Source organism: Mesocricetus auratus, unplaced genomic scaffold (genome assembly GCF_017639785.1).
Source record: "Mesocricetus auratus isolate SY011 unplaced genomic scaffold, BCM_Maur_2.0 Super-Scaffold_100031, whole genome shotgun sequence".
Taxonomy (NCBI): Eukaryota; Metazoa; Chordata; class Mammalia; order Rodentia; family Cricetidae; genus Mesocricetus; species Mesocricetus auratus.
The window spans coordinates 14,463,481-14,490,382 of record NW_024429212.1 but is presented as its reverse complement, the minus strand read 5'-3'; the positions used below and the strand labels follow the sequence as shown (position 1 = coordinate 14,490,382).

At 46.5% G+C, this 26,902-nt stretch overlaps 1 protein-coding gene across 17 annotated transcripts in view; it reads right to left on the bottom strand.

The window, feature by feature from the left end:
* The window catches only part of Pxk (PX domain containing serine/threonine kinase like), a 73,954-nt gene that overhangs the window by 4,157 nt on the left and 42,895 nt on the right, over window positions 1–26,902 (bottom strand). For 5 of the 17 annotated variants that reach the window (XM_040733489.1, XM_040733491.1, XM_040733502.1 and 2 more), the window contains 13 exons: window positions 21,334–21,411; window positions 20,781–20,854; window positions 20,051–20,125; window positions 17,958–18,062; window positions 17,129–17,230; window positions 14,783–14,944; window positions 14,335–14,452; window positions 12,611–12,689; window positions 10,207–10,255; window positions 6,029–6,106; window positions 5,527–5,613; window positions 5,045–5,111; window positions 3,780–3,842 (listed from right to left, as the gene is read on the bottom strand). In XM_040733489.1, coding sequence (XP_040589423.1) covers window positions 3,780–3,842; window positions 5,045–5,111; window positions 5,527–5,613; window positions 6,029–6,106; window positions 10,207–10,255; window positions 12,611–12,689; window positions 14,335–14,452; window positions 14,783–14,944; window positions 17,129–17,230; window positions 17,958–18,062; window positions 20,051–20,125; window positions 20,781–20,854; window positions 21,334–21,411 — 1,137 coding nt within the window. Of the gene's footprint in view, window positions 1–1,098; window positions 1,137–3,775; window positions 3,843–5,044; window positions 5,112–5,526; window positions 5,614–6,028; window positions 6,107–10,206; window positions 10,256–12,610; window positions 12,690–14,334; window positions 14,453–14,782; window positions 14,945–17,128; window positions 17,231–17,957; window positions 18,063–20,050; window positions 20,126–20,780; window positions 20,855–21,333; window positions 21,412–26,902 lie in introns of all 17 variants that reach the window. The other 12 variants (XM_040733504.1, XM_040733505.1, XM_040733494.1 and 9 more) reach the window with 11 other exon arrangements.

Here is a 26,902-nt window from a genome sequence, read left to right as displayed (position 1 = left end):
GGAACACACTAGGGCTTGGTCTCCACCCCGTCCGTGTCTTCAGACACTCTAAGAGTCTGTTAGCTTCCTTTAAAAGTGAGTATAAGACAGGACCATTAGTAACAGTGTCGAGAAAGGATAGGAAGAGGCAGGGAACAGACACAGGCTGACAATCTGCCCTATGACAAACCCCAAAACAACTGCCTGACGGATGCCTCTCTTTGTACCTGTACTCAAAGTCCCTTTGTAAGAAAGGCCTCCAGCAGCCTCCCCCAGGCCACACAAGAGGCAGAGCAGACAGCTCCATGTTGGCTATATGAGATCACAATGAGGATAGGCAGGCTCCTCTAAGTGCATCCAGTGACAAGCAGGTCAGTTCTGAGTTCTAGCTCATGTGCTCGTAGACGGAAACCTCAACGCTAGCTGATCTAACTTTCCCCACTCTGGTACACAAAGAAAAATTACGTATTTTATATCTTGGAAGGGTTGCTGTACCAGCAACATCTGTAACACTCTTTCGGGAAGGACATTTGGAGTCACCTCTTTTTAGGCCAATTCCAGTAGTTTCTCTAGGTGTCTATAGCTCTGGATGGGTGAATCACCGGCCCCTAGGCATAAGGGCCCGGGAGAGACAGGGTCACACAGGGACACAGTAGTCCTCGGCTTTTTGGGTCATCCTTCGCCTTGGCCTTGGGCAGGTGAGGAGACTCAACATCAAGTGTCTATCAGAAAGAACTAATTTTCTGTTATCAACTATAAAAGCCAGGAAGTTGTGCCAACAACCAACTGCAGAATACCACGTCTCCATCAGTATCTTGGAACCAACATTTTACAGCAACTAGTATTTGAGAGTAACAGTTTCCAAAATTAAAATGCACTCAAATGCCACCGAGATGAAATTAGAGCTCATATCTCCAAATTAAAATCGGAGTGAAAATGAAGATTTCAGAAGGTCATGAGGGAAATGAAACAAGTACAGATGAAGTGATTGGGGGCTTTTAAAGATGCTGTGTTTCGCTGAAATGCCCCACATTCACCAGCGACACAAACGCATTAGGACCAATCGCACACACAGGAACACAGCATCTTTAAAGCTGGGGGAGGCACAGCACAGCTTACTTTACCAAAAACTGACGTTCAAAGTGGTGCATGCTCTACTGAAGACAGCGAGGGGGGGAGGGAGAGACAGAGAGACATCATTATTCAGAGTTTAGTGTCATTTAGTAAGTAGTTACATAAAATGTTAGCCTGAATTGCATGCTCAGTATTCTCACTGTAAAACTCTAGGGTACAAACTCAAACATGAACCTCTCAGGGCTCAGCAAGTGAACAAATCACCTCCTTTTCCACACTTTTCTAAGCCACTTAGATGCTCTTTCTATTTATTCGCAAGCACAATCTGCACTTCACAAGAGCACGGAGGTTTTCTTTCTCTAAGTGCAGCAAAAGAGATGCCAGTGGTCTGTTCTGCACTTTGTCACCAACCAAGGATGTTTTATCAAGATTCTTTATTCAATGAAGGAGAACTCACTGCTTTACAAAAGTTCCACCGCCTAACATAGAGTTCTCTTTTTAAGTCGAGAAGAACAAACTAGAGAACAGGTGTAAGGGTCTCAGGAAGAGCTGTGTGTAGGACATGGTCCCCAGCCCACTTTCGTCTAGAAACTTCCAAATGGCAAAAGCAGGGAGAAGCTCATGCCCGTAGAACTGGGGAAGTGGGCAGACCACAGCAGCAGGGAGTAGAACCACGTCATTTCCACGGTCAGCCCTGCATGGCGGCCACCTGCCCGGCAAAGCGCACGGCTTGTGTGGAACTTCACTTACTGGGTGGAGAGGCCAAACCCAGGTGGGAGCTACATGCCAGCCCTAGGGCTTTTCCACGACACATAACTCACGCTGGCCTCAGCTTCCCAATATTACTAGCATGCTGCACCAGGCTTCTGTGTAGCTTCTGAAGAGACAACTGCTAAAGCTGGATGCAAACATTTTAGTGTATACTGGCTTCAGACTTGACTAATCCAGGCAGATTCTACATCTTAAGTAAGTTCATTCCTCTCTGCTGTAAATCCATAGCCCTATTAATTCGTAACTCTCCCAGGCCCTGTTTATGCTCTATCATTCTCTAGGCCCATGTTCCATTTCATCCCCTTAACCTCTCCAGATTCAAAACTTCCCATAATATCCATCCTAATCTGGTAATAATTTACTGCTTAGAAAGCAGTGCCATGAATATTAATGAAAAGGGCAAAGGTGCGTGTGCGTGCGTGCGTGCGTGCGTGCGTGCGTGCGTGCGTGTGTGTGTGTGTGTGTGTGTTGTACATGTGCCAAACAGTGTGGAGGTCAGAGAACAACTTGGAGAAGTCGGTTCTCTGCTATCATGTGGATTCCAGAGACAGAACTCTGGTTGTTAGGCTTGGCAATAGACACCTTTATCACCAACACTGAGCCATCTGTCTGGCCCAAGGAGCCTTTTAAAAGCCAGATTACCAGAAAGCTATCAAGAGAAGACATCTACAAGCCCCAACTAGAGAAATCTGGAGATGAAGGGTCAGAAAACGACATCTGGGGAAGATTAAAAATGATGATGGTTTGTGGAGAGATTTTATTTGAAAGCAGAAAAAAGAAAACCTGCATAAGACAGGGTCTGAGCTGTGGTTTGAGTCATGGCTTTCAGTGATTTTTCACTTGTCTAGAATGTTGCTCTGAAAATTACTTGTAAAGTTTCATTCCTTTATCATGCTTTAACCATTTTGAACTTATTTCTCTGTTAATTAGAAGTAATTTTGTTTGTTACAAAAACATTAATTGAAGTCTATTTAGGAATTCTTTGGAAAATTTGCTGAGAAAGTCAGAGACGAAAGAATCGTTCCCATGACCTGGCATTTCTGCTTTATAACACTGGCCCTGGCCTAGAACATTCTACAGCAAGCACTCTCAGGCAGCAAGGAGACAGCCAATCAAACTAGCCCTGTTGCATTCCTGTTTTTTCCCCCCCAGGAGGCTTAGCCAGAGTCATTTAAAGGCAGCCAATAGTGTAAGCATTTGAGAGTAAGGTACTGTCAGCTCATACCCCAGCCCTGCCATAAGACCCCCTTTCAAACAGCTGGAGGAACTCTTTCAAGGACAGCAGCGAGTTCTGAGTGGAAGCACCAGCTTCTTAGACACCCAGATAGTCTTGATGATCATTCATTCAAGGAGAAAAGCAAAAGTGCTGCCCCTGTTTTTACTGGGCTGCAAAATGGTTAGAAAGGTCTTGGTTCAAAAAGGAAATATGGAGAACAGCATTGTGAGAGTGTTCCACAGAATCGTTTTTTGTGAGTAATCCCAAAGACAATTCCTTGTCAGTATTTTCTCCCCAGACCCCTCACAGTATGTGATTTAGCTCACGAGGTGAAACGAAGGTTAATGAGGACTCAGGTAAGTCTGTGCTTTACAGAGCAGCAGAGAGAACAAGCGGTTATCAGGAAACTGAGTGGGACATTTCGCTCTGTGCCAGGCAGCTCATCCGCTCTGCTGTGACAAACCCACAGCAGGGAGGTCTGAAGGAGAAAACTGGAGGACAACGTCCAGGACAAGTGTGTTTGCTTTGCCCCAAGACAAGCAGACCCGGGGCCTTGCAAGAAGCTTTTCAGCAAACAGCACACTTGAGCCAGAGAGGCCTGGGGCGCCCTGCACACTGAGCTTGGGAATCTAGCCTCACCCTCCAATAGCACGCTCTGCATCTGCGTGCGTCCTCTGGAGGGTGGGGTCTAACCCCGGCGGGTGGGGAGGAGGAAGACAGCACCTTGCACGTTACTGACCTGCTGTGGAGGGTGGAGTTGGAGACGACGGAGACGTGAGGGGTGAGCTGGCCCCAGACCCTGCTAAGAAAAACAGATCTCACTGGGACTAAAGACAAACGTTTCAAACTTGGCAAGTGCAGAAACTCAGCATTGTCTGAGGATCTGTACTTAGCCCAGCATGTTTTGTAGAACAATGTGATGAAGGAACAGAAAATTTAGAAATCAGACCCAGTGCTGACGGGCTTCCCTCAGCTAAGGCTCACTGACCAACGGGGAGACTCTGCTAAGCAAGTGCTGGGGTTAAAGGTATGTATGCACCACTACACCTGACTCGGGCTTCACCCAATCATCCATTCGTGTTTAAGGCAGTCTCGCTAAGTAGCCCAAACTAGCCTCGACCTTCAGGGCACTGTAATTACAGGCAGTGTGTGACCGCACCTAGCTCAGTCTTCCTGTGTGCTTCTCAGTATCTCCGGAGGAGGAGGCAGACATCTTCCTATCTGAACTGACCAAGGAAAATGAGGCATGACCCTTTGAAGATCAACCGTACCAGCAGGTACACTCAGTTAAAGAGGCTAGTCCCAAGGCTGTGGGTTTTGTAGACCTTTTTTCTATGAAATTCAGTAAGCACCCTCATTTAGGGTAAAAACCATAAGCAAAATCCAAAATCCCTGCCAGGCCTTGGTGGCGCACGCCTTTAATCCCAGCACTTGGGAGGCAGAGGCAGGCGGATCTCTGTGAGTTCGAGGCCAGCCTGGTCTACAGAGTGAGTTCCAGGACAGCCTCCAAAGCCACAGAGAAACCCTGTCTCAGAAAAAAAAAAAAAATCCAAAATCCCTGTAGCTGGAAAATCCCTAGAAAATATCCCGTCAGCTCAATGAGGGAGCAGGCCCACAGCAGAGGCCTCTTGTTTGGGAACAGGAAGGCACTGCCCGGTGGAGAGACAGCAGAACTTCTGCACCTCCCCCAAGGGAGGGCTGCTGCCAGCCCGCTAGCTCCAAGGCTAGGCCTCTGGCTATCACTCCCTAATGACTCAGAGAATTTGTTGTATAATTAGCTAAACTTCAATTTCCCCTTCTCTTGTCTCACCCTCCAGGGCTGAAACTGCCTGGGTTACTGAAAACTCCCTTCTTTTCCTCCAGCCATATGGGTTCCAGAGCAGAAGGCAAGATTTAGGCTAATTTCCTTGTACGCAGAGAGAAGGGCCGTGTCTCTGGCGCAGAGCTGGGCGTCTGAGAGCTGTCGCAGTCCCACTGGGGACAAAGCGCTGCCGGCACTGTTACCTGAGTTGTTGGAGCTGAGCTTCGCTGGCTGCTCTTCGCTGTTTTCAACGGCAGACCGCTTGGATTTCTTTAAAAGAAAGGAAGGTAGGTTGTGAGCAAAGCAAAGGCACACTTCAGCTGAGAGTTAAAAATCCCAGATCGACCGTTTAACAGCTACAGAGAGAAGGGTACTCACTCGGCTTCCGAACCTACTGCAGTGGAGAAGCCACAAACCAAGGGGAAAAGAAAACCAGAATGCCGACTTCCCTACCCAAGCTGACCATTTCCTCCAATTACTTTATGCCTTAATGGGCCAAGAAAACCAGTGTGAGTGAGTGAGTGAGTGTGTCTGTGTCTGTGTGTGTGTCTCCAAACCAGTCATCTGAAAGTGCTTTTAGCTTTCAAGGAGATATAATACAAAACATAAGTGTGCACCATTAGCTTTAGAATTTTCTTCGGATACAGTCAGGAACTTAAAAAGAGAACACGGGCAACAGGCTTACCTTCCGAGCTAGGATCTTTCTCCTTTTCCTTTCTTCTTCAGACCCGTGGTGTGACTGAGCTCTCGTTAGTCTTCGATGTTGGTGAATCTGTAAGAGACAATGATCCCCAACAAGTGTCAGCAAACTCTACCTACAGGAGGACCTAATGTGTCTTCTATGTGTATGATCACATCAAACTGTTCGGATAAACAGGTCTCACTTTCCCATTCCTTTCTATACCTCTCTACAGAAACACGGGGTTCATGAGTGCGGCCAACCACTCCCCCAGTAACGCCCGATCCTGAAGGCTGACCACTCTTGAGCGTGAGCTTGTTTACTCACAGACTGAGGGCTGGACTAAGATATTCTGCTCTGTGTCACAGCGCTCAGCCCAAAATCTGGTCGAGAGCAACTACACACACAATGTTTGCCAAGTGACCAGTCAAAAGTCAATCACGGTGAACCTCATGGAGGGGACAGGGACACAAATGACCATAGGGCATGAGGGTTACTGTCAGCTCACCTGCTTCTGTTCTTCAACGAGTCTCTTTTCTATGCATTCTTTGGCAACTCTCAAAGCCTCTTTTAATTTTGTGGGAATCTGAAAGAGAACAGTACAGGAGCTGCTGACTGAGGTGGCTGGAGTTCCCGGGTCCTGGACACACTCAGCAGCAGTCATTATCACACGAGGCGTGCTTTAAAACAAAACCAGTTAAAGCACACATTCCATCTACACCAGCTTCACTCACCCCAGCAGCGCTTCTGGTCAATGAAAGCATGAACACACGGTTTCAAGGGGTAACCCAAGGGGTTCCAGAATTGCTAAAGCAATCTCAAAGGACAAACAAGGCACCAAAACCTATTACATGACCTCACAAAACCTCCTTTCTAGCCAATTATTATACAGCTAATAGACCAGAATAGGAGACTCCAGAAACACACCCTCATGTACACAGCCAATGGCCTTCCCCAGAAATGTTAAAAATGCATAACGAGGAAAGAACAATGGCTTCAAAAGAGTGTTGGTAAAGGCTAAATATCTGCATGAAAGGTGGTAAAATTATCTTAAGTCATATCTGAAAATTAATTCAACACGGTGTAAGACCTAAATGTAATACTTAAAACCCAAGAACTCCTAAAGTGCAGGGAAGGGGCACTGTGGCTGGATCTGTCAATTTTGTTTTGTTTTGAGATTTTAGTTTTTTGAGACAGGTTTCTCTGTATAGTTCTGGGACTCAATCTGTAGACCAGGCTGGCCTCGAACTCACAAAGACCTGCCTGCCTCTACCTCCCAAGTGCTGGCACTACAAGTGTGCACCACCACCACCAGGCTAGTATTTTCTTTTTTACTTAGAAATGAACTTATTCATCTGTCTACCTTTGTTCTGGGGACAGCGTCTCCTGGGGTTGTGCAGACCCGCCTTGAACTGACTCCGCAGCACATGCAACCTGAATGCACGCTGACCCTCTTGCTGCAGCCCCTCAGCGGCCGTGTTTGCCACCGCCATGTCCACGCTGGCTCTTTGTCTTAAGGCAGGGTCTCACTGTGTGGCCCAGGCTGGCCTTGAACCAATGACCCTCTTGTCTCAGGGTTACAGGTACATACCGTCCTCCCCAGCTGAAATGACTTCTTGGACATGATACCAAAAACACAGGCAATGAAATAAAACAATGAATGACTTGGACTCATCAAAATTAAGACTTTGTTCAACAAAGGAAACCACCAACAATGAAATTTAAAATATTTCAGGGGATGGAGAGAGGGCTCAGGGGTTAAGAACACTGGCTGCTCTTCCGGAGGTCCTGAGTTCAATTCCCAGCAACCACATGGTGGCTCACAACCATCTGTAATGAGATCTGGTGCCCTCTTCTGGCCTGCATGCATACATAATAAATAATTAACTCTTTAAAAAAGAAATAAAAATGGGAAAAGGGTTTTAATAGAAACTTCTTCAAAGAAAATATACAAATGATTTTTTTAAATTCTGCATTTCTCAAATGGTCTTTTCACCAGCTAAAAAAGATGGTCAACACAGAGGAAATACAAATCAGATCCACATTATGGTATCATATCCCTTCATAGCCATTATGATGGCTACTATTTAAAAAAACATAAATTAAGTCGGTCATGTTGCACATGCCTTTAATCCTAGCACTTGAGAAGCCAAGGTAGGAGAATTTGAGTTCCATGCTAGCCTGAGTTAGACAGCAAATTTCAGGCCAACTTGAGCTACATGGTAGGATCCTGTTGCAAAACAACAAACCAGAATAAGAAGGAAATACAGTTGGGCGTAAGTGAAGGGTCAGTGGTCAAGAGTACCTAGTGTTCGTACAGAGGACCTGGGTTTGGTTCCCAGCACTCTCGTGACCATTTATCTAACCCTGCAGTTCCATACCTGCAGGGGAGAGCCAGGGGAGCTGCTGCTTCCCATGCCGCGGTGTAAAGGGCAACCCCACCAGAGAGAACGGCGCAGCCCCAAATAGCAAACGGCTCCTGTCAAAGCCCACGACTGTCCTACCATACTGCTGCTTCTCCCGAGACGTCTTTCCAGACTTTTCCTTATTTATGTGTTTGGGTTTACACTCTGTCTTCTAGATCCCACTGCTTCCTTTATATTAGCCTAAATAATAACCACTTTCCACATTATTATAATGACTTTATGCACTTCACCTTTTTTATTTTATTTACTTTTATTTTATGTGTATTAGTGTTTTGCCATGGGTGGCAGGTTCCCTGGGACGGGAGTCACAGACAGCAGGGCTGGGATTTGAACTCGGGTCCTCTGGAAGAACAGTCAGTACTCCTGACTACTGAGCCCTCTCTCCAGGCCCATATACATTTCGCTTCTATGAGGTAAAATTTTTAAATACACGTACTATAGCCAGTCGTGGTGGTATATGTATGTCTATATCCAGGCCTGGGGTGTATGTATGTCTATATCCAGGTGTGGTGTATGTCTATATCCAGGTGTGGTGTATGTATGTCTATATCCAGGCCTGGTGGTGTATGTATGTCTATATCCAGGTGTGGTGTATGTCTATATCCAGGTGTGGTGTATGTACGTCTATATCCAGGTGTGGTGTATGACTATATCCAGGTGTGGTGGTGTACGTCTATATCCAGGTGTGGTGGTGTACGTCTATATCCAGGTGTGGTGTATGTCTATATCCAGGTGTGGTGTATGTACGTCTATATCCAGGCGTGGTGTACGTCTATATCCAGGTGTGGTGTATGTATGTCTATATCCAGGCCTGGGGTGTATGTATGTCTATATCCAGGCGTGGTGTATGACTATATCCAGGTGTGGTGTATGTCTATATCCAGGTGTGGTGGTGTACGTCTATATCCAGGTGTGGTGTATGTCTATATCCAGGTGTGGTGTATGTACGTCTATATCCAGGTGTGGTGTATGTCTATATCCAGGTGTGGTGGTGTACGTCTATATCCAGGTGTGGTGTATGTCTATATCCAGGTGTGGTGGTGTACGTCTATATCCAGGTGTGGTGTATGTCTATATCCAGGTGTGGTGTATGTACGTCTATATCCAGGTGTGGTGTATGTATGTCTATATCCAGGTGTGGTGTATGTATGTCTATATCCAGGTGTGGTGGTGTATGTCTATATCCAGGTGTGGTGGTGTATGTCTATATCCAGGTGTGGTGGTGTATGTCTATATCCAGGTGTGGTGTATGTCTATATCCAGGTGTGGTGGTGTATGTCTATATCCAGGTGTGGTGTATGTATGTCTATATCCAGGTGTGGTGGTGTATGTCTATATCCAGGTGTGGTGTATGTATGTCTATATCCAGGTGTGGTGGTGTATGTCTATATCCAGGTGTGGTGGTGTATGTCTATATCCAGGTGTGGTGGTGTATGTCTATATCCAGGTGTGGTGGTGTATGTCTATATCCAGGTGTGGTGGTGTATGTCTATATCCAGGCGTGGTGTATGTCTATATCCAGGTGTGGTGGTGTACGTCTATATCCAGGTGTGGTGTATGTACGTCTATATCCAGGCGTGGTGTACGTCTATATCCAGGTGTGGTGGTGTACGTCTATATCCAGGTGTGGTGGTGTATGTCTATATCCAGGTGTGGTGTATGTATGTCTATATCCAGGTGTGGTGTATGTCTATATCCAGGTGTGGTGTACGTCTATATCCAGGTGTGGTGTATGTATATATCCAGGTGTGGTGATGTATGTATATATCCAGGTGTGGTGGTGTATGTCTATATCCAGGTGTGGTGGTGTATGACTATATCCAGGTGTGGTGTATGTCTATATCCAGGTGTGGTGTATGTATGTCTATATCCAGGTGTGGTGGTGTATGTCTATATCCAGGTGTGGTGTATGTATATATCCAGGTGTGGTGGTGTATGTCTATATCCAGGTGTGGTGTATGTCTATATCCAGGTGTATGCATGTCTATATCCAGGCGTGGTGTACGTCTATAGCCCAGCATTGGGCAGCAGACTCGAGAACACTGCTGCAAGCTCCAGGCTGTGCAAATCTGTTAACAATACACAAGTAATCCCCAAAACAATTTCCTGCATTATAAATGATCAAAATAGTAACTAGTTATAGGATATTTGGATTGTTTCCCAACTTTTCATGTCACAAACCTTTTTGTTATTTTTTTAATTAATTTGCAAAGCCAATTTATGTATGTCTCAAATCCAAAATTTATATAATTTGCTTTACCTTAAACTGTGGCTTTTCAGAAGTTGTTAGTAAAACATCACTGAATAATCTGTAAGAAAAGAAACAAACGCATAAGGCCCTGGGTTTAATCTGGTAAGGGGGGGGCGCCCAGCCCAGCCCAGCCCAGCCCAGCCCAGCCCAGCCCAGCCCAGCCCTGCCCTGCCCAGCCCAGCCCAGCCCAGCCCAGCCCAGCCCAGCCCAGCCCAGGGTAGCGTTTGTTAGCCGAGGTGTATGCACATCACTTGCTGTGCCCTCAGAGGTGCTATTAGTGAGGGGACCAGGTCAGTTGTACTCCACACTATGAGCAGTGTAATACTTGCAAGAACTTTGGTAAACACTAGTTTACAAAATGTTGCAAATAATATATTTAGTAGATGTTTCTAAAGAGAACTATTTTTTTCTGCCTCAGAAAAGGTAGCTTATAGCCGGGCGTTGGTGGTGCACGCCTTTGATCCCAGCACTCGGGAGGCAGAGGCAGGCAGATCTCTGTGAGTTCAAGGCCAGCCTGATCTACAGACTGAGTTCTTTAAAGCCACAGAGAAACCCTGTCTCGAAACACCCAAAAAAAGAAAAGAGAAGAGAAAAGAAAGAGAAGGCAGTTTATTTAGTATATTTTGAATTGTGATGACTCGAATCTAAGAGAAAAACAATCTTCTCATACGCCATCTAAAGCGGCAGTTTCTGGATTCAAGTCTTTCCTCAAAGGTGTTATTAAAAACAGCAGCAGGAGGAGCAATGAAGTGCTCTGCTTGGAAGGCTTGCCTAGATAGTGCCCAAGTGGCTGAGTGGCCTTTTTCTTCCTTCTTCTCTTTAAAGATTTATTTATTTATTTATTATGTATGCAGTGTTCTGTCTGCTTGTATCCCTACAGGCCAGAAGAGGGCACTAGATCTCATTACAGATGGTTATGAGCCACCATGTGGGTGCTGGGAATTGAACTCAGGACCTCTGGAAGAACAGCCAGTGCTCTCAACCTCTGAGCCATCTCTACAGCCCTTTTTTTTGGTTCTTTAGACAAGGTTTCTCTGTGGCTTTGGAGGCTGTCCTGGAACTCGCTCTTGTAGAGCAGGCTGGTCTTGAACTCACAGAGATCCTCCCGCCTCTGCCTCCTGAGTGCTGGGATTAAAGGGGTGCACTACCACTGCCCAGCGGTGAAGTGATCCTAATGCTGAGAATTCTTTTATAAAGACAAAGATCCGCCCATGCAGAAAAGATAGCTGCCTTTTCTAGGGTCCTTCCTAGTCCTGGCCCGCCCCTTCCACTCATCCACTGACTTCCAGACGTCACATTCCACTGAACACAGTCACACCTCTTCATTTCCTTCAACGCTGAAGCCCTGGGGTGGAAAGTTTCAGAAGACAGAACAGTTGCTCGATGCTGGCACTAGTACAGGCAAAGCGCCCCGGGGAAGGAACCCCAAGTACAACTCAGGCACAGCAGCCTCGCACTGCTCCCTAACTAAATGCACTCTGAGTCAGGAGACCGCGCAGCAATGCCGCAGTTTTCAAAGTGGGCCTATTTCTCACGTGCACACTGTTATTAGTGGACGCTGCTGTGTCACACCCAGGGACAGGGCTTGCTGCTGCTGCTCATCAGCCTGACCTACAGTGGGCTTCTGTAACCACTAGGAAGAAGGAAGGAAGGAAGGCCCTGAAGTTAGTTGTAGCCTCTGCCTTCACTTTGTCCCCCGTCTTGTGGGCTGTTGTTACTACTTCCTGAATACCTTTGCTAGCAGACAAAGCAGGCAGAGCTACGGAGACTTCTCAACATGCTGGGGAAGCCTGCCCGGGGCCTGCCGGGATAAGGGGTGAAGCTGAGATCCACTCACACGTTTGTCTGACTTCAGTTACACCACCCTTAGCCTCGCCATGAAGGAACAGTACCTAGGGGAGAGGCCCTAGGGAGGCACCGGCACCAACTCCTCAAACTCTGTTGACAGGAGGTCTCTTGAGTACACAAAGGTTGGCACAAGGTTTGGTTCATGCTAGCAGTTTAATGGCCAGTGACGAAATAAACAGGCAAAAGCCCAGGAGCCCAAGGACCGGTTCCTCGTGAGGGCAGGCCCAACAAACCCTGGTAGGTGCCAACTACACACAGCTGGGGCCAGATGGTAGCTGGAGCAGTGTCACCAGAGAGGTGCTGGGGAGCGCCCTCCGTCTGTATTTCCTGAAGCAGAGTGACACGCGTGAAAAGGACACTGGCCTTCCAGGACAGCAATCGGACTGAGCAGAGAGGACACAGGCAAGGCTGTGGTGTCAGGCTGTGAGAGACTCACAGTAAGCCAGTCACTTCAGCCCTGCAGGGACTGCCGCTGAGTCTTTACCATGGTACTGGGCTCTAGGCGCAGTGGTCCAAGGTTCAGCACAGTGACCAAGATTAGAACCAATGCTTATGATTGACTTACGGCATCTGTAAGAGCCGGGAGACGGTAGGCATGCCATTTTTACAGGCTTCACAAGACAGCGTAGACTCCAACACGGCCACTTGAAATGAACAGATACACATTTTAGTTCCACAGAACACTCTCAAAGATCCCCTTGCTGAGGAAAAGTTTGACATCTCTTTGCAACAACTGTCTGCAGGTTGATCAGGACAGTGTCAAAAACTCTTCACATACAGACAGATGGCATATGTGGGGGTAATGGGAAATGCTGGCATTTTCGATGACTCAAAAGAAATGCCTCAGAAACTGAAAGACCCCCCCCCTCCCACCAGCTAGCAGCAGTTACGCCATTTTAAGGCTCGTACTGAGTACTAGAGTTCAAATTCAGGTCACAAGTGGCGCCACCCAGCCAGTGCCAAACAGGATAACTACAGTCAGGCACCTGGAATTCAGCCACCCATTTAAGGAAGGAGAAGGGGGAACGCTGATATCTGACTTCCATGTACACACACCCTTTCCAGGGCGCAAATTTCAAATTCTGTGACATCACAGAAGTGGGTGGCAACTCGTACCCCGTTGACTGTACCACGTCTTACAACTCATTTGCATATCGGACCTGATTGAGAACCACACTTGTACGTCCCTCGGGACTTTCGAGCTATATGTAAATGAGGCGTGCCCTGTAACCACCCATCTGCTTCTGTGAGCCTGCTTCTGCCTCCCCAAACCCTATATAAGCTGCATTAAATCTAGCCGGGCATGCTCAGCCTCCCGAAGGGCTGCAGCATCCGCAGGCGCCTGTGTACGCAATAAAGAATCCTGTTGCCTTTGCATCCAGTGGCTCTGTCTCGATTCTGACAGATGCTGATAGAAAGCTAAGTACACCCAAGGATAGGTGGAAAGCATCAAGACTGTATTCATACAGCTGCTCTCTTTGAGAGAAGCAAACGTCACTCAGGAGTCAGATTCTGAACTTGAAAGCTTTTGCTGCTTGGGTGCTAGCTGCTGATACTTTATCACTCAACACAAGGCTGTAAGAAGCAGGGACCAGATTCTGCTGCTCCCGGGCTACTGGTCAGACTCAGCAGGCAACAGTCCCAGGGGCTGTTACCTGTTAATCACTGCCTCATTTGGCACAGTGACGCTTGAGGCGGGTGATTGGCATGTGTTAAGCAGAGTGCTCCAAAAGCTACTTGGGGCCCTCTTTCTTCCAGCCTTGAGCCCCGAGCTGGACACTCAGTAGATGGGAGTGACTGAGGTGAGTTTACATCAGTCCTCATGCCTCATCTGTCCTCTGGTTCTTAGTCTCCTTGGGAAAGGCTGTGACAGCTCCTTGACCCCACTTACCTGAGGATCTGGAGCCCTTATTTTCAAGAACTCTAGTCACTGCTCTCAAGTTCCTTCCAGCCCCCACTCCAGCTTGGATGGGACTCTGACACTTGCCTAGACCCTCAGGTCTGACGTCAAGTTGCCTGACCCTCACTCTTGCTTCTGATTAAATTCCAAGCTGGCCATGCTTCTCTTTCCATTCTCCTGCTTCCAAACTTATAATGCAGTTTACAGAAGTTTTGCCAAAGGCTTCAGACAGCTGAACAGACCACAGGCCGCCTGAACGTTCACTGGCGTGTGCGCTCTCTGTGGAAGATGACAACTCCCTCTGGGTCTTCCTTGGGCTTTGGAGAGAGCTAAGTAGCTCTGCAGACTGCCAGGCCCCAGAAGACCCTGCTCCCAAGCTCTGTACTGACCTACAGCCATGGATGGTGCAGGAGGGAAGGAGTCAACAGGCACGGAGTCTGGGGGTCGTCCGTAAGTCATTTCATACAGTAAGTGTCCAAAGCAGTGAACATCTACACTTTCCAGTGTCTGGGGAAGAAAGAGTCATTAGCTCTCACTGCTCCTACCCAGGCCTCCACTGAGGAACAAGGCTCAGGGGCAGCCCCGTTCCCAGTGTGACCCCAAAGCCTTTTTGAAAGGCTCACGAGGCATTGTTCCGACTTAAGCTACAGGTCATTTTCAGTCAATGACTCTATTCACTCCCTTGTCCCATCTACCATTTCATCTTTGCCTCTAAAAGATCCAACAATGCTCCGTGAAAGAAATGGGAACAAGGGACACTAACTATATTTTTTCACTGCACAATGCATAGGGTAATCTGTACCTAAACACAGACCTGTCATGACTGTCACGACTTACATTGATCTTCCTGAATTGTGTGAAGTAGGGTCGGTAGAAGGAAGGTAGACCCAGCAAGGAATTTTCAAGATCTAGCAGCCGGCAGGTGTTACCATCCATCATCACATTAGCCGCGTGGAGGTGGCCATAAGGGAACCCCTTGTCGTGGAGAAACTTTAGTACCTATTAAAAATATGTGTGTGTTGAATTGTTCCTGATTCATTCACATATAACACAGGTTAAATGTAACAAGGTTCTTTGTCCTGGCTGGTCCTGCTGCCTGTCAGCCCCAAATGAACACACAGACGCTATATTAGTTATAAAACTGTTAGCCGGTGGCTAGGACTTCTTATTAGCTAGCTGTCTTAATTACTAACCCATTTCTGTTAATCTGTGTATTTCCATGTGGTCTTGACTTACTGGAGAATGCCTGGACCTGTTACTCCTTTGGCAGCCTGCCTACCTTTCCCAGAATTCTCCTAGTCCTGCCTCTCTTCCTACCTTATTGGCCAACAGTGCTTTATTCATCAACCAATAAGAGAAACATATATACAGAAGGACTTCCCCCATCAGGTAAATTCATGTTTTAAATATTTTTGGGGAGGCTGGACGGTGGTGGCACACACCTTTAATCCCAGCACTCAGGAGGCAGAGGCAGGCAGATCTCTGTGAGTTCAAGGTCAACCTGGTCTACAGAGTGAGTTTCAGGATAGCCAGCGAGGTTACAAAGAGAAACCCCATCTCCAAAAACAAACAAAAAACAGAAAGAAAAAAAAATAATGGGGGAAGGGACAAGAAGGCTTAGGGTAAAAGGTAGCCACTGAATCTGACAAACTGAAACTGAGTCCAATCCCTGAGGTAGACATAAAGGAAAGAGAGAACCAACTCCCAAAGTGACCTCTGACCTCCACACATGTGCTGTGGCATGCACCTACCTACACATAAGCAAGTCAATAAATGTAAAAGGAAAAAGCTTCTCAGCTGGGCATGTAGCTCCATAGCAGTTTCCTCATCATACAGGAGGCTAGGAGTTAATTCCTCAGCCAAGAGTTAAAATGCTACCATCATCCTTTCTTTGGAAAAAGGACGATGTCAGATACAACACCAAATCCCCTTTTCCCGGATGAAGAGAATTAGCTTGGAGGGAAAAGCTGACCCCAGAGGGTTCTGCTTTGGGAACTCTCTGGCCCCAGCAGGCCAGCTCTGTTCTGAGGAAGTGCCCAGCCCACCAGCGTGTACCCATGAAGCTATGGCATCAGTGTCTCTGCCACTCACTTGGGAGAAGGGGTAAACTGAGAACATCTCTTGCTCAACATCTACGTGGGACATATTTGGTTTTATATTAATTTTGTATTAATAAAAATACAAAGTAGGTTTCTGGCCTCCCCCAAAAGAAGCATGTAGAATCCTGAGTTCAAAGTCAGAGCACTCCAGACCAGCCAGAGCTATACTTTTTCTCAGAAAGGAAAAACAGAACAAAAAACAAAAAAAACAACTTGGGCCAAGCAGATGATCTGAGTTCAATCCCTGGAACACAAGCAAAGGTGGAAACAGGGAACCTACTTCAGAGAGTCGTCCTCTGATACTGTCTCACATATTGCATGGCTTACACACCCACATACTCATATAATAGTAATAATGAAGTTCTTTTTAATTGTGGTACAGAGATAAAGGTGACATCCACATAGTAAAGTTGACAAAGGTCAGACACCAAACCCAACAGCCAAACTTTTGGAATTTTATAGATCTAAATTACTGCCACCTTCATCTCAAATTTTGCTTGTTGGGGCAAAATATAGTAATGTCATCAAGTTACAGAAAAATAAGACAATGTCTCTACTTTTGGATATTGCCTGAGAAACTTCCCATAAGAAAACTGTCATCCGAGGGGCTACAGAAATCAATGGTTCAGAGGCTGGAGAGACGGCTCAGAGGCTGCTCTTCCAGAGGTCCTGAGTTCAATTCCCAGCAACCAGATGGTGGCTCACAACCATCTGTAATGAGATCTGGTGCCCTCTTCTGGCCTGAAGGCAGAACACTGTTATGTATAATTAATAAATAAATCTTTAAAACAAAAACTCAGCAGTTAAGATGACTTGTTCTTCCAAAGACCAAAGTTCAGCTCCTCATACCGCTGCTAGATGGCTCACAACCACCTGTAACTCCAGCATCAGGGGATGACACCCTCTTCCGACTTCCACAGAGGCCACCACACATGTGGGAGACATACACACACACATAAAATAAATCTTTAAAAAAAACTGTAATTCCAGGACAGCCTCCAAAGCCACAGAGAAACCCTGTCTCGAAAAACCAAAAAAAAAAAACAAAACAAAACTGTAATTCTGGATGAAACATAGCTCTTACCTCTAATATCTGCCGTCCATATGTTTTTATTTGCTGGAGTTCAAGGCCCTGGATTTTCTTAGGGTTGCAGTACTTCTTTAGGAAGGGGTCCTTTGGTTTTGCCTTTAGAAAGGAACCAAGAACACATAGAGTAGTAACAGAGGAGCAAATCTCTACCAGGGCCTCCCTGAAAAGGTAAGTAAGACTCCATGGAGACTGAAGGTGCCAGGGAACCCATCACACACGATGTGGGGTTTGTTGCTGTGTTAATCCAGTAGTTTGTGGCTGAGACAAAGAGGCTGATCTAGGCTCTATTTCTTCTGTATCTGAGGGACTACATACTTGGTCTCACCCTAGGCAGTTCCCAAAGTCTTGTCTAGTAACGAATTCTTCAGGACTGCTTTGTTAAATGCAAAATACCAACTTTGAAACTCAGCAACAGAGCAGTCTATTGTGTAACAGATGTCCGTCCATCTTCTCTCGTGGGTGAAGGAAGGCTCTTAACCAAACTAGGTCGTTTTTCAAAATCAGATTTAAATTTTTGTCTGTCTGTTTTAAGATTTTGATTTGGGTCTCACTATGTAACCTAAGGTGGACTAAAACTTGCAATCCTCCTGTCCCAGCCTCCTCAGAATTGAGATTTCAGGTGTGTACCTACATGCTCTGCTTAAAACTTAAAACTTAAAATTAAATTCATGGGCCTTAAGGGAGAAATGATATAATCTCAAAGAAAATAATTTTTAAAAAATTCATGAGGTCTAGCTTCTGGAATTTTATATATCAAGTATCAATAACAGGTTCTAAGGGACTGAAGAACTTTATAAACATGAATTTGGTTTGTAAGTAGTACCTTGTAGATCAGATCCTTCAACGTTCCTTTTTCATTAAAGGTTCTAATCAGCAATGCTGAGGATTCGCTAGCCGTGGCAAAGGTAACCCGATATATGTAAGGGTGCTGCCAAAACAAAACAGAAATTCAGGTTGGTTCACTTTGGGATCTGGGTTCTTTTAGACAAGGTCAAGCACCAAGTTGGAGGTTTAGTTTCGTACAAAGTGACATGCCCAGAACACATGCTACTCTCAAGTTATTAGATGATCAACTAGCTCCTCCCTCAGATGGGAGAAAGATGGAGAGACATGACCTAGCAAGCTCTACACAGAACTCTGCTTGGCTAAGCCCCTCGTATGAAGTCTGCTGTGAAAGGCTCCTCAGGGAAGGTTTCTCTTTGCTGTGTGCATCCACAGAGTTCCTGCAAAATCATGGTGGCAGAGGCAGAGGGTGGGGGTTTTGGGGAAATGTAACTTGATAAAGAACACAGATAAGTCACGGAGCAGCTGAGCAGGAGACCAACACCAAGCAGGGAGCAGTGTGCTCTAACAGCCTGACCTTTTCAGAAGGCAGGAACATGAACTTCTCTGACCTCCTACAGAAGTCTACAGTATGCCTAGTCAATGTCTTCCTCCCATGGGGACCCTAATGCCAACCAAGCAAAGTGAGGGAAAGACAAATTCTTTAAAGACCTAAAAGTCTTCCTATAACCTGGAACTTTGGATACGTGGACAAAAAGACTAACTCCTCAGGCTCTAGGTAACCTGGTGAGTCTCAGGTTAACCAGATGGCCTTTAGGGAAACATGCACGACTTATGCTAATAGACAGTCCTAATCCAAGACTGGCTTACATTATCACAAACACACAGTATGTCTGAGGTCTGGCCTGCAAATGTTAATGTTGATATCCATTACCTGTTGTCTATATTCTACAAGGAGTTGCTTATGGACTGAGCCACCAAGCCCAACTAATGTTTATTTCTTACATGCACTATGTTGTGGGTCAGGATTGTTTTGTTATTTGAGAGGAAGCTCAGGCTGGCCTTGAACTTATAACTCTTCTACTTCTGCCTCCCAAATACTGGTATGTTGTTGTTATTGTTTTAATTTTTTTAGATTTATCTTATCTTATGTGCATGACTGTTTTTCTTTCAGGTGTGTATGCGTACTGCATATGTGCCTGGTGCCCACAGAGGGTGTCAGAAGAGGGTGACAGATCCACTAGAACCGAAATTATGGATGATTGTGAACCCTCATGATGGTGCTCGAAATCAAACCCAGGTCCTCTCTAAGAACAAGTGCTCTTAACCTCTAGGTCACCTCTCCAGTCCCTTCTTTCTTGTTTTTGTTTTTGTTTCTAAACATCCATTAAAAGTAATTTAAATCTGGGTGCTAACTGGGCCTGGTGGTGCAGGCCCATAACAACATGCCTAAGAGATGGGGGAGGACACTCACACATTCAAGGCCTGCCCGGATTAGAGTGAGTTCAAGGCCAATCTGGGGCATAGTTCAGCGGTGGAGCATCTGCCTGACACATACAAAGACCTGAGTTCAACCTCAGTTACTACAAACTGCAACACAAATCTGGGTGCTGAAAGCCTGTCGTACAATCAACTGAACTCAAGGCCAATCACACCTCTATAGAAGTCGGCCTCACAGCTGGGCATTAGTGGTGCACTCCTTTAATCCCAGAACTCAGGAGGCAGAGGCAGGCGGATCTCTTTGAGGCCAGCCTGGTCTAAAAGCAAGTTCCAGGACAGCCAGGGTTCTGTTGCACAGAGAAACCCTGTCTCAAAAACAAAACAGGAACAAAAAAAAAAAAAAAAAAAACAAGAGGTTCAGACAAGTACCTCTTTCCTATTCTGGTAGTTGATTAAAACACAAAGACTACATTTAAATTATTACAATTATTGGGCTATGAATATGTCACAAGCACTGGCTTAAAGGACCTCTGATTTATGGAGGTAACCCTGCATACTTCTAGCCTGAACTAAAAACCACTGTACTCTCCATTTTCTTGAGTCTACAGGGCATTTCCAGCTATTCTACCCAGATTCACTCCCAAGAAAACGCTGACTCTGATAAACAATGAGAACAGCAGGACTTGTACTTACCACACAGGAAGGCAGAAGCTTGATAACGCACTGAAAATCTTTATCTGACAAGTACTTGTCTGGGCCAAGATCAGCCTGGAAATACAAGAAATATCAGAGTATGCAACACTTTGTTCACCAAAAGAAAACTTCCTTATGCCTTTCCCCTAATTCTTAACTATAAATCTAAGACGGAAACCATATTAAGTCTGCTGCTTCAAGGCCTTTTCTGGAGAGGTAGTATGAACACATACGAACACCAGGTATGACTGGGGTTTCAGCTAATCCCATAGACAAATGCGTCACTAGAACTCCCAGAGAAAAGGATGAGGTAATGCCCAAGAGCTTTCTTTGGAGGTCACTCCAAAGCTGTCAGTCCTAATTCCAGGCTGTCCCTACAGCCATCTGTACATTTATTAATTGACCAGGGGATTCTAACAGCCCTCCGTGACGTGGGACTGAGAAAGTCCTTATATCACCATGTAAGAGCACGGCACAGTTCTGAAAGCCTCTTATCAAAACTCTCCTTCATAATGGCGGCGCACACCCTTAGCCCAGCATCTGGGAGGCAGAATCAGGAGGGTCTCTGTGAGTTCGAGGCCAGCCTGGTCTACACAGTGATTTCTAGGACAGTCATGTCTACACAATGAAACCCTAAGCAAACCAAACCAAAATAAAACAAAAAACTCTCTTTCATGTATTATTTAATCTCTTGGAAAAAAAAAAAACTACAGCAAAAGAATTAGCTTACCCAGCTCAACACTAGTCGTTCCTTTGGTTGGTTTTTAATTTTCATCAGGAAATATTTCTTCCTTATCCTCCAACCTGCCACAGAAGCACAAAGTTACTTACAGTTTCAGCAGTTTTGCAACAGCTGATGCAAATTTTATTGACTAAGTGGTAATCAAAAGTACATTGAGCAATCTTAGCCACAACTATGCAGGGCCCAACCACTTAACAATGTTTGGATAGAAAAGCTATACAGTAAAACAATAAGCAAAGAACTTACTACACTCATGAAAAAGCTAACTAAACAGCACTTCAGTCTAGGCCTTCTGAAAATGACCAGTGAAGCATGCACGAAGGTTCTGGAAATGAGCAGCACCCTAGTCCACTGCCGGGGCTTTAACAAGGCTGACAGGCACTGAACGTTAAGGACAGTACTTCCAGCAGCGCGCGCGTGCGTGCGTGCGTGCGTGCGTGCGTGCGTGTGTGTGTGTGTGTGTGTGTGTGTGTGTACAGCGCGCCACTCCGCTGGGGAGATGCAGCCAGCTCCACCAGCAGAACGGCTCGTAGTCTCTCACCTATGTCTTTCAGGGGTTCCACCACCTCCCACTTGGGTTCCGATCGGAAGAACATGGAAACTTGTTGTAAGGCGATCTCTGTAACGGCATTGTAGAAATCCATAGGCAGATGGTTAGTAAAGACCAAAGGCTTGACATACGGCTCATGCAAATGAACTTCCTGCAGTCTACAGACTTCCTTAAAAAAAAGATTGATCAAGGTTGGGTGGTGCACACCTTTAGTCCCAGCACTTGGGAGACAGAGGCAGGTGGTTGTGTGTTTGAGGCCAGCCTGGCCTACAGAGTTACAGGATAGCCAAGGCTACACAGTAAAACTATGTCTAGAAAAACCAAACAAACAAAAACAAAAAACTCATGATAAGAAAGGGAAGATTAAAAATAATGTAGGCTTTTAGAACAGACCCTGGGAAAACTGATGGACGCTGAATAATGCCTGAGTTTAATGGTAATGTACCAACAGTGCTTTCTTAATTCCAGTTAAGAGCCATGGTTACATCAGATGCTACAGGTGAGGGGTATCTATAGAAACCATTACTGTTAGCCAGGCAGTGGTGACGCACGCCTTTAATCCCAGCACTCGGGAGGCAGAGGCAGGCGGATCTCTGTGAGTTTGAGACCAGCCTGGTCTACAAGAACGAGTTCCAGGACAGCCTCCAAGGCACAGAGAAACCCTGTCTCAAAAAACCAAAAAACAATAAAAAGTATTACTGCAATTTCTCCATAAACCTAAAATTACTCCAAAATTAAAGGACTATTAAGGAGCAAACATAAGATTACTAATCATGTGGAAACATACATATTTTTTAAAACTAGGAAACCTGAAGTATGTAAACTAGCTGGCTAAACCAGTAATTTAATCAGGTCATGACGAAAGCTCAAGATTCAGAAAGCATTTTAAGGTCATAAGGAACAACATGTTCTAAGTGGTATTTATCCAATCTTCATTCCTTGTGGGATTACAGCTTTCACAAACAAAGACATGACTGGCCATAGTATAAGCTGGAATGAGAGCCAGCATTTCAAAAAGACCTTCACAACAACATGGTTCAATTGTGGTGTGATACAGAGTGCCTGTTTTCACACATTTTTTAAATCCTCTTTTTGTTGTTCATTTATCATTCAAATGTTTCCCCTTTAACAAAGACAATGAAAAGAGGAAGTTCCTTCAAGTTCACTGTATTAAGAAACTATCAGAATAACTGCTTTGTACATTCCTCCAAATAGCATTACAGGATACCATTTCATCAGCAAGTGAGGCCACTCCAGATCCCGGAAAGCAAATAGCAGTCTTCAAAAACACCATGGAATTTCACCTCTGCCTCATGTTAATTACATTCCGAAGAGACTGGTGAGGCCTGGACTCACCAACAATTCTTTCCACATGTCAAAACATTCTTGCTGGGCGGTGGTGGCTTACACCTTTAACCCCAGCAAAGGCAGGAGGATCTCTGAGTTGGAGACCAGCATGGTCTATAGAGTGAATTCCAGGACAGCCAGGGCTGTTTCACTGAGAAACCCTGTCTTGAGAAAAAGCAAGCAAGCAAACAAGACAAAACAAAAACCAAAAAAAGACCAAAAAACCAACATTCTCTCCTGGAATCACTGAGAGCTTGGCAAACATCGTCCCTGCATATTTCACAGAACGCTATGAGTGAAGAAGTTTGCAGGAGACGACAGTTGGCTGCTTGTTTACTGACTCACTATGCAAGGTGTACCCTACATATCCCAAGGAAACACAGAACTACAAAATGCAAAACTGGCTCTATCTTAGACTCTGGTGGTCAGAGAGCTCGAGAAAGAAGTTTTTCTTTTCACTGAACTGTTGTTTAACATAAAAAAAATTGCATGGTAACTGATACTAATGCCCTCTCTTCCCAGATTCAGCATCAATCCTAAACTTCTCTGCATATAAGCCCATACCAGCCGGGCTTCCTTACCCAACCAAAGCCCAGCTGCTAAAGCACGAGTCCAGCCGGCTTCAGCCTCATGGCCCGTAAGGTTTGGTTCACCCTCCACACTGAGCTCTGACTCCCACAATCCCTCTCTCCTGCCCCAGCACCAGCATTTCCACAAGAACCAGCTACAGCTTCAGGCTGAGTTCAAATCTACCCCCAACCCCTCCTCCTTACACACGTCCGGGGCATCTGTCCCTCTCAGGGACCCTGCATGTCCTGAATTAGGTCTGCTCTCTTCATTGCTGTAAAACTCTGGCTGGCAGGACATCTTTTAACTGAGGTAATTCCCCCTACCCTGGGCTCTTGTTGGAGTGCTGGCCCTTGGCGCCACGCCTGCTGTCCCCACTGGCCTCCATCTCCAAGCCTGGTGCACCTTCTAACCCTGTTTACCCCGCGTAAGTGCTATGAGGCTTGCTGCACTTCGCACCTGGCATACGCAATGCCGCTCAGTTATTACTCGATGGAGAGCTAACAAGAGTCAGCACATGGCCTATGGAGGTGTGGCCTCCCGCTAGGAAGAGCCATTGGAACACGCAGAGCCCCTCCCCAAAGGAACCCATCGGCTTTCTACTTTCTTCTCTTTTAGAGGATTTGTTTTACATTTTCCTTTTTTTTTTTTAAATCGTTGATTCTTAGCCAGGCATGGTGGCGCATGCCTTTAATTCCAGCATTTGGAAGACAGAGGCAGGCGGATCTCTGAGTTCCAGGCCAGCCTGGTCTACAGAGCGAGTTTCAGGACAGGGAAACCTGTCTTGAAAAAACACATCCACGCAAAATAAAATAAAATAAAATAAAATTATTGTTTCTTAGCTGGGTGGTGGTGGCACACACATTTAATATTTAATCCCAGCACTTGGGAGGCAGGTGGATCTCTGTGAGTTCAAGTCCAGCCAAGGCTCCAGAGAAACACCCTCCCCCGCAAATGTTGTTTCTTTAGTCCTGACAGACAATGGCTCCTCAGGTAAGTGCTAAGAGACAGAAGCCCCCAGTTCATCCTACAGCTCCTGGCTTCCAGCTTCCGTAGACTCAGAGGTACCAGGTCTCCCTCTGTGCCCCATGGACTGACTTCAGGGAACACACATTGACTCCTCCAGCCCTACAGGGGGCAGTCGTGACCCCCAATCTACTGCTGGGCTTTACAGTTTGCATTCCTTCCAGAGCATCCTGCCTCTGCTTTAAACACAATCTTTAACCGGGACCCCCGTTCCCAACCACTAGTCGAGGGGTTTCTAAGTTTTAGGACAAGAAGGGAACTGTTCCTCCCTGCCCCAGCCTCTAAGGTACATGTATGCGTTTACCTTTATAGTCAGTAATTTAGATAAAACCAGGAAAAGGGCCGGGTGGTGGTGGCGCTCGCCTTTAAACCCAGCACTCAGGAGGCAGAGGCAGGTGGATCTCTGTGAGTTTGAGGCCAGCCTGGTCTACAGAGAGAGTTCCAGGACAGCCTCCAAAGCAATACGGAGAAACCCTGTCTAGAAAAACCAAAACCAAAACAAAACAAAACAAAAAACAGTAAAAGGTTGGGCAGACTGCAGCCTCTGGAAGGACAGGGGACAGCTGCTGATGTCTTAGGGGATCTGGCTGCCCACCCCTGGGCCTCAGTTGGCAATAGAGTCCCTCACAAACACGGGTCCCAGTCAGTGTGCTACACACAAGGAAAAGCGGCTATGCTGATTTGGGCCACCACTCCAACACCGCATTCAAATCTTGCTGAAGAGGGCAATAATGTGATAATTCGGAAGCTGAGAAGAGGCAAGGGCATGGGTCGCATCTGAAGGGAGATCTGGCCTTGTGTGGAGAGGGACAGAATGCTGTGTGGGTGGCGGTGAGCAGAGTCAGAAGGAGCCAGGGCCATACTGCAAGGCCCAGGAGTGGGCCGCCCAGGCTGGCAAGAGGAAGTAACCCGCGCTTCCCTCTTCTGAGGCCTCTGGCAAACCTCATTTGATACTTCATTCAAAGGGGAAATAAATCCGCTTCCTCAGCCACTGTCTCATCTCAGGACTCAGGCCTCTAACAGAGCCTAGACTCGGGCAGATTTGGACTCGGGTACCAATTCCTGCGGAGCTCCTTAGACTCTGGCCTAAGCATCCTTATCTGTGAGACAGTTGGGGCTAAGAGATGAATCATTAAGTAAAAGGCTTACCATGTGAGCATGAGAACCCCAAGTTTGAGTTCAAGCACCCATGTGAAAACTTAGAGGCACTGACCAGTGCACTGAAACCCTGTGCTGTGGAGGCAGCCCAGGAAAATGACAAGTTTCAGGTTCAGTGAGAGACCCTGTCTTAAAAATAACAAGGTGGAGAGTGAAAGAGACCTGACATCAGCTTCTGGCCTCCATATGCACACATACAATTTGTACACACACACACACACACACACACACACACAGTTAATCATGATACGACAGCTCTAAGACGCCTTCTGGTATCCCCCCATGTGAATGGCCCCTCTCTGCACACACACATACACACACACACACACACACACACACACACACGCACGCACAGTTAATCGTGATACGACAGCTCTAAGATGCCTTCTGGTATCCCCCCATGTGAATGGCCCCTCTCTGGTCCAAGCTCTCTGGATACAAGGAAGGCGTGTGCTTCGTGCCTACCCTGGCACATGGTATGACATGTCACTGATGCCGGCTGAACAGAGGCCATCAGCAGACGTCCTCAGCAGACAATGCTGACAAAACATAGAGAGGGCTGAGCTGAGTCATTAAAGCCATCCAGAAGACGGGCTGACAACTTTGGAGCAGTCAAGGTGAGACTCAGAGCAAGAAACAAAAGGGTCAAAAGGCAGTGACAGAGCGAAGCTCTTCTGAGTTCCAGCCCAGGGTCTACAGGCTTCTGACCAAGAAGGAAAGAACTGAATCCTTGTAAGTGAACAATGCTAGACTTTGTGATGCACATGACTTTTCTTGGCTAGATTCTGGGGAAGCATGTTCCTCAGCCCTGCACGACATGCTCTAGAAGACGGCAAGCACACGGAAGCTCATCACACTCAATCCGGCTCTTTGGACAAGGTCCCGAGACACCAACTGTACCCGGGTAGAGAACCTCACTGTGAGCAGACACATTCAGCTGCATAAGACCCGGGAGCCCCACAGACTCCACACAGACTGGCTGACAGGCACGCAGCCTGAGCACGGGGAGGGTCCGGTGCCCGAAAGAAATAGGCGCCCAGGTCCCCACCTTCCAAACAGGATGAGAGGAGTCCCCACCTTCCAAACAGGATGAGAGGAGTCCCCACCTTCCAAACAGGATGAGAGGAGTCCCCACCTTCCAAACAGGATGAGAGGAGCCCCCACCTTCCAAACAGGATGAGAGGAGCCCCCACCTTCCAAACAGGATGAGAGGAGTCCCCACCTTCCAAACAGGATGAGAGGAGTCCCCACCTTCCAAACAGGAATGAGAGGAGTCCCCACCTTCCAAACAGGATGAGAGGAGTCCCCACCTTCCAAACAGGATGAGAGGAGTCTCCACCTTCCAAACAGGATGAGAGGAGTCTCCACCTTCCAAACAGGATGAGAGGAGTCCCCACCTTCCAAACAGGAATGAGAGGAGTCTCCCGTTAATTCAAATACAGTAATTTTTGTTTGTTGGGCA